We start from the raw sequence: 13,916 nt of genomic DNA on the forward strand, positions 1-13,916 counted from the left end.
CTTGATCATCACTTAGAAAGCTTCTCAGCCAAATTCAATTTAAATTATTCTAGCAACAGTAACGCCAATATTAAAAGATTCAATTGTGAATTGTTTAACACCTGTAGATGGTTGTTGGGATTGAGCTGGATTCCGGTCACCAGATTTCTGTGTCCTTCCAATATATGCACACATTCTTCTGTAGCTGTGCTATAAACTTTAATAAAGTCTCCAGAGACACAGAAGATATACCTGGAAATAAGAGAGAAAAATAAGATTCACTTCTCCATACAGTATAATCTGTCTATTGTCCATGAAAAATTAAAACATGCAATGGAGAATTCATTCAAAATAAAAGTTCAAGAACTATATACTCAAATTGTGCTGCTCACACCTATGGGGACATCTAAGACCATTTAGTTCATTAACTCTCAAAAGTAGATTAATGATGCCAAAATCACATCTCTGACCTGTGCTGAGGCAGAGGCTATACGGAATCATCCTGCAAAAACGGCTGATCTAACCAAGCTGCCTGCTCGCTAATGGATGCAGAGACTGTGCTATGCACTACCAGTTACTATTCTGTGGGGGTGTGGCTAACAGCAGTCTTTCCTTGTCCTCCAATACTCCATCATTCATTGCGGACACCAGTTTACAAGTACGAAGTCAAAGATTCTCTCTACTCAGTGAGGTCTCTCCTATAGCGAAGTATAAAGATTTTATGGCAGTTCTTTTTCTTACTGCCAAAATGCTGATTTTGCCTTTGTTTTTCTAGATTTGTGGCTTTCTCCTATATAGCAGAGGCTACTAAATCATTAATTGTGGTTAATCTAGGGTAATATCTGACTTTTTTCATAGCAGATACAACCATAAGACAAAGCTCAGAACTGCAAATATTCTAGTATCAAATAAAAGATGTTTGTTCTGTGCCTATTAGATCTGACACTATACATGCCTAACATGGCACTTCCTCATATACTATAGAAGGTAAACCACAGAACCCTTAGACTGGACCTCTCTCTACTCTGTGATCCCAAATCATTTGATCTATTTTTGAATTGTGTTGAAATTCCTCATTTATCTAAATATCCATCTCCCTTATGTAGCCATAAGCTCCTGTAGGGCAGAGGCCTTACTTATATATTGATTGTAATATATGCACACATTTGTCAAACAGAACTTGCCCAATCTTCAAAGGTTTTATAAACTATTTAGATAAAATGAACCAGTGAAAGAATTACTACCAAATAATCAAAGGGGAAATCTATGCTGACTAGGGCTGCTACTACCCTATTTTATCATTTCTAAGACACTTGAGTTTTCACACGTACATCTTGGAAATCAAGATGCCTCTTCCAAGTGCTGTGACCAGAGGACACAGTTGTGTTCAACTGTTTAATAAGGTCAACAAAGAACAAGCAATGAAGCAACCGAGGCCCATGGACGCCCCTGCTGGCTGGCTCCTCCTCTCCATGCCCACGAGTTCTCAGGCTCTCACCATCTGCAGCCCAGACCACTCTTTTAAGGGCTCCCTTCAGTCTCCAGGTGTGGCTCTTCAATTCACTTTTCTTATTCATTTTTACAAACTTGACCATATTACTTCCTTAAATAAAGACTACATTAAAATCCTTCAAGGTTTTTTCACTGCTTTCAGGATATGATCCAATTCCTAAGTTTGACTCCAATCTGACTAGAACTTTTTCACTCGAACAGCAGGCCAAGTGGTTCAAATTTCTAATAACCTGCCCAACCCCCCTCCCCCTGCATCAGCAGGTCCTTTAGGCAGTATTTCCTTGAGACGGTGGTGGGTGAGGGGGGACTGAAAACTCACCTGAGCTGATTTTGATACTCTTCTCTAGAGGAAAGTCATTTCCTCTCTCCTTGCTCCTCAGCAGAGAATAATGGGTTTAACTACCAATATTTGAATACAAACCCCTAGAGAAACACTCCATGCTTTTGCACATTCTGCTATGGTCCATGGAGAATGAGAACATTTTCTACATCTTTGACATTCAGTTCGGGTGTCTTTCCCTTGCTGTTGCTGCTAAGTTGTTTCAGTCGTGTCCGACTCTGTGCGACCCCACAGACAGCAGCCCAACAGGCTCCCCCGTCCCTGGGATTCTCCAGGCAAGAACACTGGAGTGGGTTGCCATTTCCTTCTCCAATGCATGAAAGTGAAAAGTCAAAGTGAAGTCGCTCAGTCGTGTCTGACTCTTCGCGAGCCCATGGACTGCAGCTACCAGGCTCCTCTGTCCATGGGATTTTCCAGGCAAAAGTACTGGAGTGGGGTGCCATCGCCTTCTCCAAACCTTCCCTTATTTTGTTCCAAATTGGTGCCTGTTTTAACCTGCTTCCACAGGGTGCAGGGCTCAGCTCTACTCCGGCATTTTCCACAGTGTTATGAGAGACCTTCCCGACCAGACTATGAGCTCTAATGAGGGGAGAAACTGTGTTTACTTATTACAAATAATAATGGAAATACAGTGTGGTAGAAAAGAATGCATTTTAAAGAAGTTAAACCCAGATGGGTTCGAATGTCAGCTTTTATCCATGTATGGGCTGAATGATGGTGGAGAACTTACTTAATCTCTCTAAACCTCACCGTTCTCTACTCACAGGGTTATTATAAGGATTATTGTAAGATTATTATAAGGGTACATTGAGACAATGTGTGCAAGTGCAAGCTTTGCACAGACAGCTAACACTCAATAAATACTTCTGTAAAATGAGGATAACAATACCTAAACCATGCAGACAGAAGTGCACATAAAGCACCACCACAGTGCCTGTCAGAGGACTCACGTCATCTTTGTTGATAAAGTGCTGACTAAATTAATGATGTTTTCAAGCAGGAAACAGGATTTATATGAGGTTTTGAAGAATGTATGATTTAAGGGCTGGGAAAGAAAAATGATGCTGCTAAAATTCCATGAATTCTGTCATTGCATTTACTATTTCAGCTTTTTCGATAAACTCTTTGAAGTAAAATACAACATTTCCTTATTCCTCTTTGTGTAAGTTAGCCAACTCCTTGTAGTAGCTTTTAGATACTATTCAAGTCCTCAGTGATTTCATTATAACCCTGTTAATTTGCTAGAAAACTGGCTTTAATTATTAGCTTATATATATATATATACATGAAAAAAAGTATCTCTAAATCTTGACCAAGTTCCTATCTTGAATTTCTACCTAAACACCTGCTACTTTCACATTTATTTTCAAGGTACTTTAAACTCAAGAGTCCCAGTATGAACCTAGCATCTTTTCCTTGTTAATCCTATTTGCTAAAGCACTCCAAAGCTCTGTCTTTTCTCTTCACCTTCAATAGTATCTTAATTTTGGCCAAAGTCATCTCTTGCTTGGATGCCTGCATTAGCCTTTGGAGCCCTGGTCATAACCTTCTAGACTCTTCTCCCACCACTCCCCTTCACCCTAAGCTGCAGATATACTGACCCCACAGCCATGATAACCCTCCGCCTATTCCAATTTGAGTTGTTTGCTTTGCTTGATCTCCCCGCCCCCCAATATATCACAGAAGGAGCAAATTCCTATTGGTTTTGCAAGATCTACTGCTGAAGGGAAACTTTCTCATTGTGTAACTCCCTCTTCTATGCCAGCATTGACCCTTGAGTATGCTTTCCTACCCTCTCTCATCTCTCCACCATGTATTATACAACCTTATGCTTTTGAACTGTGGTGTTGGAGAAGACTCTGAGAGTCCCTTGGACTGCAAGGAGATCCAACCAGCCCATCCTAAAGGAGATCAGTCCTGGGTGTTCACTGGAAGGACTGATGTTGAAGCTGAAACTCCAATACTTTGGCCACCTGATGGGAAGAGCTGACTCATTGGAAAAGACCCTGATGCTGGGAAAGACTGAGGGGCAGGAGGAGAAGGGGACGACAGAGGATGAGATGGTTGAATGGCATCACCGACTCAATAGACAGGAGTTTGCGTGGACTCCGGGAGTTGGTGATGGACAGGGAGGCCTGGCGTGCTGTGGTTCATGGGGTCACAAAGATCTGGACATGACTGAGCAACTGAACTGAACTGATACAGTTTTCAGATTCATATTCTGAAACACAATCTTATGTTACCACTCCCTGCCTGAGTATACCTTATCTAGAGAACTAAAAAAATACACTCTCTTTGGACCAAACAACAACCAAGAACTGATTCTACGTTTCCTTTTGAAACTAACATCCCCAGCTCTCTCCATACACCATTCCTACTAGCTAACTGTACTACAGTTCTCATGCTTATACTGTGCCCCCTATCCCAAATGCCTTCCATCTATATCCTCTAGTTAAAATACCATCCATTTGTTGTAGTTCAGTCGCTCAAGTCGTGTCCAGCTCTTTGCGACCCCTTTGCCTGCAGCAAGCCAGGCTTCCCTGTGGTTCACCATTTCCCAGAGTTTGTCCATCCCTGTCTAGCCTAAACATCACTTCCTCATCAACCTTCTCCATCCTTTCAGTCTGAAACACTGTTTCTTATGGGCTTCCAAAGTGCCACTGTATGAAACATCTGTTACTGGTTATCTTCTTTTCCTCATTAGGTTTGAAATTCTTGAAGGTAGGATCAATCCTGGAATTATTTTAGTTTTTGAAACCTCAGTTTGTTACAAACACATAGCTGGTAAACACTTAAAAATTAACTGTAGGACTAAGGAAGTGAAAAATATTAGATCCCAATATAATGAATAACTTCTAGAAATTGTACACTGGAGGAAGAAACTGAATATAGATCCAAAGTGGCAGAACTTGGGCAATCTCTTAAAGCCTCAGTTTCCTCCTGACTCACAAGTTGAGTATCAACAAAGCCCTTTGTATTGTAAAGACCAAAAGATCTTTTTTTTTTTTTTTGCGCCTCTAAGGCAATTTACAGAAGTTTCTTTAAGTCCTGCCTGCGTTCAATAACTATTGCCATATACCCTTAAGATATTGTGACAATACAAACTTCAGTAAGATACTACCTCTGCTTTTCCAAGACAGAAAGGTGTTTGGTAAGTGTCTATCTCTGAGTGACTTGGAAACCTTCTTTTTATACTGTATCATTTCTAGATGATGTTCACAAAATGATGGTAAGAGCTGACATATATTGAGCCATTCAACGACAAACATTGTTTGACATGCTCTATATATACTTTGGCCACCTCGTGTGAAGAGCCATTGGAAAAGACCCTAATGCTGGGCAAGACTGAGGGCAGGAGAGGAGGCGGGGTGACAATGGAGGAGACGGCTGGATGGTATCATCGACTCAAGCGACAAGAGTTTGAGCAAATTCTGGGAGACAGTGAAAGACAGGGAAGCCTTGGTGTGCTGCAGTCCATGGGGCTGCAAACAGTCGGACACGACTGAAGGACTGAACAGTATGTATTAAGGCATTTAATCCTCTTATAACAACCCTATGAAATGAATTACTAAATATTATTCCCGTTTACAGATGAGGCAACTGAAGCAAAGATTAAGAACCTCACGAAAAGCAAACAACAGATGAACCGGGCTTAGTTACGCCTCCAGCTACACTGAACTTCGGAGCAAGGGCATCAGGGCTTACGCATATATTTATCTCACACAGAAGCTAATATCAGTTTTTACGGAGAGCTCCAGAAAGGCTATCAAAACGCATTTTTTAGGCGATAGGGAAGTGCAAAGAAATCGGAACCTGCAGTCGTTCAGTAACCCAAGTCACGATTCGGTCCGAAAGAAGGCTGTTTACTCCTGGTTTTCCAAGAGTAGCGGCGTACACATCTGTGCCTGAACCATTTTCCAGCCTCCCCAATGCCGAGCCGATTCTAGACAGAAGGGTCAGCCTGGGGGCCCCTCAACCTATCTGCAGGTCCTCGGAGCCGGGAAGCGAGCGCGCCCCAGCCTGCGGTGCCTCTGGACTAAGGGGCTTCCGACTTCTCTTGCAGCACACAGACCCCGGCTCCCTCCCGCGCGCACCGCTTCCCCGAGCCAGAAGCGCCGGCTGGCCCGTCCAGACGCGCCCGGCAGTTCTCGCCCCCCACCACCCGTGGACTCACGCCCCTCAGCCGGGCCGGCAATTACCCATGACCTCATACTTAGAATCTGCAGAGAACACCGCTCTCCTGAAGTTCAACTCGCTGCCGCCACAACGAACCACGCGGATACCCTCTTCCTCCACCATCTTCGCGCACGCGCAAGGACTCTCTACCGCCGGCCCGGCCACGAGCTTCCTCAACGGAAGCCGGTGGGTAGGGAGTCCGTCCCGGCCCACAGGCAGCCAAGCAGAGGTATTCTAGGATTCAGTCTCTATGGTAGGTTTCTATGGTAAGACCCAGCGCCTGTGCGGCCATCTTTGGCTTGGGCAAGTCACATTGAAAAGTGAAAGTGAAGTCCCTCAGTCGTGTCCGACTCTTTGCGACCCCATGGACTGAGGAGTCTACCAGGCTCCTCAGTCCATGGGATTTTCTAGGCAAGAGTACTGGAGTGGGTTGCCATTTTCTTCTCCAGGGGATCTTCCCGACCCACATTAGGACATGTGTAAAAGGTAAATGAGTTTGAGTAAACTCCGGGAGTTGGTGATGGACAGGTATGCCTGGCGTGCTGCGATTCATGGGGTCGCAAAGAGTCGGACACGACTGAGCGACAGAACTGAACTGAAAAGGTAAAAGCGAAACAGAGACATAGACACAATGTATTTATATTAGATTCCTCTAAACTGTTGTTTATTATAGATACATTTCTCTCCTGCTTTGTTAACCCTACTCTATAGTTTCTTCCGCCGGAAGAGAAAGTTGGCCCAAAGTGTCAAGTGACTTCCAGTCTTTCCCCAAACCCTTCCAGTCTTTTTTGCCTTTCTCTTACCTCTGATTTGGGCGCTGCAAAATGACGCCAGCGTTTCGAGCCAACGGCTTGCTTGGTCGCGCAAATTGAGTTCTTGGGTGGAAAGGTAGCGTTCTATATTTTGCACAGCTGTTAGGACCTCTCGTTAGTCGTCCCGTAGTCGTCGTCTTCTGAGCATACATTCCTACAGAACCCTTATAGCTCCATGAGCCTGGCTTGTTCCTTTGGACACCTGGCTCCTACCCCATCTCTCCCACGTTCATTAGATCTTCTCGGCTTTACCCTGGCTAAGGGCTTTAGCCTGCCCCCTGGTTGCTGCTGTTTCTCGTGTGTTTCTGTGGTTTTAGCTTCCCCAGTTACTCAACCGAATCCCTGAGCTCTGAGAATGTTTATGCCTCCATCTCCATTCCCTTTTGTAAGCTTATATGTTACATATTCGTGGTCCCTGTATATTAGGGGGTGCTTCTCTTCATTGTTTCATTCACTCAATAAACATTTACCAATCTCCTCTGTAACTCTCTTAAGTGTAAAGAGCCACAGACAGCATAACTATAACAGGAACAGGAACTGCCTTGATTCTGTAGAAAATTACCACATCCCTCCAGTCTTTCTGGAGGCAAATAATTATTGAGAGCCTTCTATATGTGGGACACAATTCAAGACAGTTGTGATCCCTGTCCCTTCGATGGGAGAAAGGCAAAAATCTTTAACAAACAAAATGATCACAGATTGTATACTGAAGAAAATACAATAGGAACATAAGAGAGAGAATAGTTTTCTCGGAGGAGGTTTAGGCGTGACCTGATGAATATGTGTTAAGGTTGTATAGTTTAAAAGGTAATATTTTAACAATTTAATGGTAATACAAATTTGGTATAAAATCAGTGCAGAAATAGAATGGTCCCTGTTGATCCTATACTCTGTTGTAGAAAGGGGGACCCCTTCCAGGGTTTGAATGGGGGCTCTTGTCTAACACTCGGAAATGAATTGTCTGAGGAGACACATACGCTGATAAAGTGGAGGCTTTATTGGGAGGAGGCACCCAGGTGGAGAGCAGTTTCCCAGGGAAACTGGGAGAACTGTTCCGTCACATGGCTGATGGTTTTCTCTGTCCAATCATTCTGACATAGGGTCCTTTCTGTTGGCGCATGTATTGCTCAGCCAAGATGGATGCAAGTGAGAAGGATTCTGGGAGGTTAGAGGACACATGGCATCTCCTTTTTTCCTTTCCTTAACTCTTCCAGTTGGTGGCTTATCAGTTCCATGTCCTCAACAGGACCTTCTGTCATAAAATAAGGCATGGAAGTAGTTACTATGGTGCTTGGCTGGAGTGGGCAGTTTCAGTCAGTTTGTTTCCCCTAATATCTCCACCATGAAAAGTTTGGTGTATGTGCTTCTTGATATTTTTATAAGCATACATAGATCAGATCTGATCAGATCAGTCGCTCAGTCGTGTCCGACTCTTTGCTACCCCATGAATCGAAGCACACCAGGCCTCCCTGTCCATCACCAACTCCCGGAGTTAATCCAGACTCATGTCCATCGAGTCAGTGATGCCATCCAGCCATCTCATCCTCTGTCGTCCCCTTCTCCTCTTGCCCCCAATCCCTCCCAGCATCAGAGTCTTTTCCAATGAGTCAACTCTTCGTGTGAGGTGGCCAAAGTACCGGAGTTTCAGCTTTAGCATCATTCCTTCCAAAGAAACCCCAGGGCTGATCTCCTTCAGAATAGACTGGTTGGATCTCCTTGCAGTCCAAGGGACTCTCAAGAGTCTTCTCCAACACCACAGTTCAAAAGCATCAATTCTTTGGCGCTCAGCCTTCTTCACAGTCCAACTCTCACATCCATACATGACCACAGGAAAAACCATAGCCCTGATAGACGAACCTTTGTTGGCAAAGTAATGTCTCTGCTTTTGAATATGCTATCTAGGTTGGTCATAACTTTCGTTCCAAGGAGTAAGCGTCTTTTAATTTCATGGCTGCAGTCACCATCTGCAGTGATTTTGGAGCCCAGAAAAAAAAAGTCTGACACTGTTTCCACTGTTTCCCCATCTATTTCCCATGAAGTGATGGGACCGGATGCCATGACCTTTGTTTTCTGAATGTTGAGCTTTAAGCCAACTTTTTCACTCTCCACTTTCACTTTCATCAAGAGGCTTTTGAGTTCCTCTTCACTTTCTGCCATAAGGGTGGTGTCATCTGCATATCTGAGGTTATTGATATTTCTCCCGGCAATCTTGATTCCAGCTTGTGTTTCTTCCAGTCCAGCGTTTCTCATGATGTACTCTGCATATAAGTTAAATAAGCAGGGTGACAGTATACAGCCATGACGTACTCCTTTTCCTATTTGGAACCAGTCTGTTGTTCCATGTCCAGTTCTAACTGTTGCTTCCTGACCTGCATACAAATTTCTCAAGAGGCAGATCAGGTGGTCTGGTATTCCCATTTCTTTCAGAATTTTCCACAGTTTATTGTGATCCACACAGTCAAAGGCTTTGGCATAGTCAATAAAGCAGAAATAGATGTTTTTCTGGAACTCTCTTGCTTTTTCCATGATCCAGCGGATGTTGGCAATTTGATCTCTGGTTCCTCTGCCTTTTCTAAAACCAGCTTGAACAACTGGAAGTTCACGGTTCACATATTGCTGAAGCCTGGCTTGGAGAATTTTGAGCATTACTTTACTAGTGTGTGAGATGAGTGCAATTGTGTGGTAGTTTGAGCATTCTTTGGCATTGCCTTTCTTTGGGATTGGAATGAAAACTGACCTTTTCCAGTCCTGTGGCCACTGCTGAGTTTTCCAAATTTGCTGGCATATTGAGTGCAGCACTTTCACAGCATCATCTTCCAGGATTTGGAATAGCTCCACTGGAATTCCATCACCTCCACTAGCTTTGTTTGTAGTGATGCTTTCTAAGGCCCATTTGACTACACATTCCAGGATGTCTGGCTCTAGGTCAGTGATCACATCATCATGATTATCTGGGTCGTGAAGATCTTTTTTGTACAGCTCTTCTGTGTATTCTTGCCATCTCTTCTTAATATCTTCTGCTTCTGTTAGGTCCATACCATTTCTTTCCTTTATCGAGCTCATCTTTGCATGAAATGTTCCTTTGGTATCTCTGATTTTCTTGAAGAGATCCCTAGTCTTTCTCATTCTGTTGTTTTCCTCTATTTCTTTGCATTGATCGCTGAAGAAGGCTTTCTTATCTCTTCTTAGTATTCTTTGGAACTCTGCATTCAGATGTTTATATCTTTCCTTTTCTCCTTTGCTTTTCACTTCTCTTCTTTTCACAGCTATTTGTAAGGCCTCCCCAGACAGCCATTTTGCTTTTTTGCATTTCTTTTCCATGGGGATGGTCTTGATCCCTGTCTCCTGTACAATGTCACGAACCTCAGTCCATAGTTCATCAGGCACTCTATCTATCAGATCTAGGCCCTTAAATCTATTTCTCACTTCCACTGTATAATCATAAGGGATTTGGTTTAGGTCATACCTGAATGGTCTAGTGGTTTTCCCTACTTTCTTCAATTTAAGTCTGAATTGGCAATAAGGAGTTCATGGTCTGAGCCAGAGTCATCTCCTGGTCTTGTTTTTGCTGACTGTATAGAGCTTCTCCATCTTTGGCTGCAAAGAATATAATCAATCTGATTTCGGTGTTGACCATCTGGTGATGTCCATGTATAGAGTCTACTCTTGTGTTGTTGGAAGAGGGTGTTTGTTATGACCATTACATTTTCTTGGCAAAACTCTATTAGTCTTTGCCGTGCTTCATTCCATATTTCAAGGCCAAATTTGCCTGTTACTCCAGGTGTTTCTTGACTCCCTACTTTTGCATTCCAGTCCCCTATAATGAAAAGGACATCTTTTTTGGGTGTTAATTCTAAAAGGTCTTGTAGGTCTTCATAGAACCATTCAACTTCAGCTTCTTCAGCGTTACTGGTTGGGGCATAGACTTGGATTACTGTGATATTGAATGGTTTGCCTTGGAAACGAACAGAGATCATTCTGTCGTTTTTGAGATTGCATCCAAGTACTGCATTTCGAACTCTTTTGTTGACCATGATGGCTACTCCATTTCTTCTGAGGGATTCCTGCCCACAGTAGTAGATATAATGGTCATCTGAGTTAAATTCACCCATTCCAGTCCATTTCAGTTTGCTGATTCCTAGAATGTCGACATTCATTCCTGCCATCTCCTGTTTGACCACTTCCAGTTTGCCTTGATTCATGGACCTGACATTCCAGGTTCCTATGCAATATTGCTCTTTACAGCATCGGACCTCGCTTCTATCACCAGTCACATCCACAGCTGGGTATTGTTTTTGCTTTGGCTCCATCCCTTCATTCTTTCTGGAGTTATTTCTCCACTGATTTCCAGTAGCATATTGGGCACCTACTGACCTGGGGAGTTTCTCTTTCAGTATCCTATCATTTTGTCTTTTCATACTGTTCATGGGGTTCTCAAGGCAAGAATACTGAAGTGGTTTGCCATTCCCTTCTCCAGTGGACCACATTCTGTCAGATCTCTCCACCATGACCCGCCCATCTTGGGTTGCCCCATGGGCATGGCTTAGTTTCACTGAGTTAGACAAGGCTGTGGTCCTAGTGTGATTAGATTGACTAGTTTTCTGTGAGTATGGTTTCAGTGTGTCTGCCCTCTGATGCCCTCTTGCAACACCTACCGTCTTACTTGGTTTCTCTTACCTTGGGCGTGGGGTATCTCTTCACGGCTGCTCCAGCAAAGTGCAGCCATTGCTCCTTACCTTGGACGAGGAGTATCTCCTCACCGCTGCCCTTCCTGACCTTCAACGTGGGATAGCTCCTCTAGGCCCTCCTGCGCCCACGCAGCCACGGCTCCTTGGACGTGGGATTGGTCCTACATATATATATATATATATATACCTTATGTTATTCTTCAATGCTTTGCAATGCACCAAGTTTTTTTTTCCCCTGTCTATATGCTTTCATTGCAGTGTCTTAAATTTTTATCTCCTTTTTAATAATTGCATAGTATTTCACAGAGTAAAAGTAGCATACTTGATTAAATCATTCCCTCAAAAGTGGACATTTAGTCATTTACTTTTTTTTTTTTTAAATGGCACATGGTGCTATAGGACACATAAATTTGACATAAATTTGTGACAGTATTGCTTTAGGAGATATTCATAGGATAGGTATTATGGTGTTGAAGTGTTTTTTTATTTAGTGTTTTTTTATTTTGAAGGAGTGTTTTGTGGAATAGAGATGTGTGTTACTGGGAAAACCAAGAGGAATAACTAATAACAGCCAAAAAAGGGAACTATTTAAAGTTTTGGGAAAGTCCATAAGAGTCTTAAAGAGAAAGTCTTAAAAAGAAATCAGAAAGGAAGAGGACTGATGAAATAGTGCAAGGCAAACACAGTTGCCTATATATACTGCCTATAAGTACTGCATGAATGAGCACCAATTGAAGGGTAGCAAGTGTGGGCAGTACATTATTTAAAACTGAGTGTATTGTTGAGTCACTTTTTCAAGATTTGCTAAGTGTAGGAACTTCCCTGGTGGTCCAGTGGCTAGGACTCTTTTCTCCCAATTCAGGGGGCCCAGGCTTGACCCCCAGCCGGGGAACTAGATCCCACATGCCACAACCAGGACCTGGTGCAGCCAAGTAAGTATTTTAAAAAAAGGAAAAGAGAAAAAAAAGGAATTTATAAGTATAATGGAAACTCAGATTTGGAAAACTCATCAGTGGCCACAGGACTGGAAAAGGTCAGTTTTCTTTCCAAAGAAAGGCAAACTACCACACAATTGCACTGATCTCACATGCTATCAAAGTAATGCTCAAAATTCTCCAAGCCAGGCTTCAACAGTACATGAATGGAGAGCTTTCAGATGTTCAAGCTGGGTTTAGAAAAGGCAAAGGAACCAGAGATGAAATTGCCAACATCCATTGAGTCATAAAAGTTCCAGAAAAACATCTGCTTCATTGACTACGCCAAAGCCTTTGACTGTGTGAATCACAACAAACTGGAAAATTCTGAAAGAGATGGGAATACCAATACCTTACCTGTCTCCTGAGAAATCTGTAAGAAGCAACAGTTAGAACCGGACATGAAACAACAAACTTATTCCAAATTGGGAAAGGAGTACAAGATTGTATATTGTCATCCTGCTTATTTAACTTATATGTAGAGTAGAGTACATCATGCAAAATGCCAGGCTGGATGAAGCACAAGCTGGAATCAAGATTGCTGGGAGAAATATCAATAACCTCACATATGCAGATGACACCACCCTGATGGCAGAGAACGAAGAGGAACTAAAGAGCCTTGTGATGAAAGTGAAAGCGGAGAGTGAAAAAGCTGGCTTAAAACACTCAGAAAATTAAGATCATGGCATCCGGTCCCATCACTTCATGGCAAATAGATGCAAAAGCAATGGAAACAGAGATTTTATTTTGGGGGGGCTCTAAAAGTACTTCAGATGGTGACCTCAGCCATGAAATTGAAAGATGCTTGCTGCTTGGAAGAAAAGCTATGACCAACCTAGAAAGCATATTAAAAAGCAGAGACATTACTTTGCTGACAAAGGTCCATTTGGTCAAAGCTATGGTTTTTCCAGTAGTCATATATGGATGTGAGAGTTTGGACTATAAAGAAATCTGAGTGCCAAAGAATGGATGCTTTTGAATTGTGGTGTTGGAGAAGACTATTGTGAGTCCCTTGGACAGCAAGGAGATCCAACCAGTCCATCCTAAATGAAATCGGTCCCGAATATTCATTGGAAGGACTGATGCTGAAGCTGAAACTCCAATACTTTGGCCACCTGATGCGAAGAGCTGACTCATTTGAAAAGACCCTGATGCTGGGAAAGATTGAGGGCAGGAGGAGAAGGGGACGACAAAGGGTGAGATGGTTGGATGGCATCACTGACTCAATGGACATGATTTTGAGGAAACTTTGGGAGTTGGTGATGGACAGGGAAGCTTGGCATGCCACACAGTCCACGGGGTCACAGAATCGGACATGACTGAGTGACTGAACTGAACTGAAGTATAATGAATTCTGCTCCTTAATATTTTTTTAGTATACTGACATTCATATATCACACCACAGTCTTTGTTGATTGGTTTACAAACACTAAAA

The 13,916-nt window shown here is 42.9% G+C and overlaps 1 protein-coding gene and 1 long non-coding RNA gene across 3 annotated transcripts in view; one reads left to right on the plus strand and one right to left on the minus strand.

Moving 5' to 3' along the window:
* WDR75 (WD repeat domain 75) overlaps positions 1-7,045 on the minus strand; it is a 35,788-nt gene extending 28,743 nt beyond the window's left edge. The window contains exons 1-2 of one of the 2 annotated variants that reach the window (XM_025273537.3): positions 6,811-7,045; positions 102-231 (exon numbers count right to left, since the gene is read on the minus strand). In XM_025273537.3, the coding sequence (XP_025129322.2) occupies positions 102-231; positions 6,811-6,971 (291 nt within the window). In that variant the 5' untranslated portion in view covers positions 6,972-7,045. Of the gene's footprint in view, positions 1-101; positions 232-6,044; positions 6,200-6,810 lie in introns of those variants that run through there. The other variant, XM_006076959.4, reaches the window with a different exon arrangement.
* Positions 6,299-13,916, plus strand: part of LOC102403862 — a 40,714-nt gene continuing 33,096 nt past the window's right edge. Inside the window, exon 1 of the long non-coding RNA XR_329175.4 lies at positions 6,299-6,493. This is a non-coding gene — a long non-coding RNA (uncharacterized LOC102403862). The remainder of the gene's footprint in view (positions 6,494-13,916) is intronic.

This window comes from Bubalus bubalis, chromosome 2 (genome assembly GCF_019923935.1).
Source record: "Bubalus bubalis isolate 160015118507 breed Murrah chromosome 2, NDDB_SH_1, whole genome shotgun sequence".
In the NCBI taxonomy this organism is placed as follows: domain Eukaryota; kingdom Metazoa; phylum Chordata; class Mammalia; order Artiodactyla; family Bovidae; genus Bubalus; species Bubalus bubalis.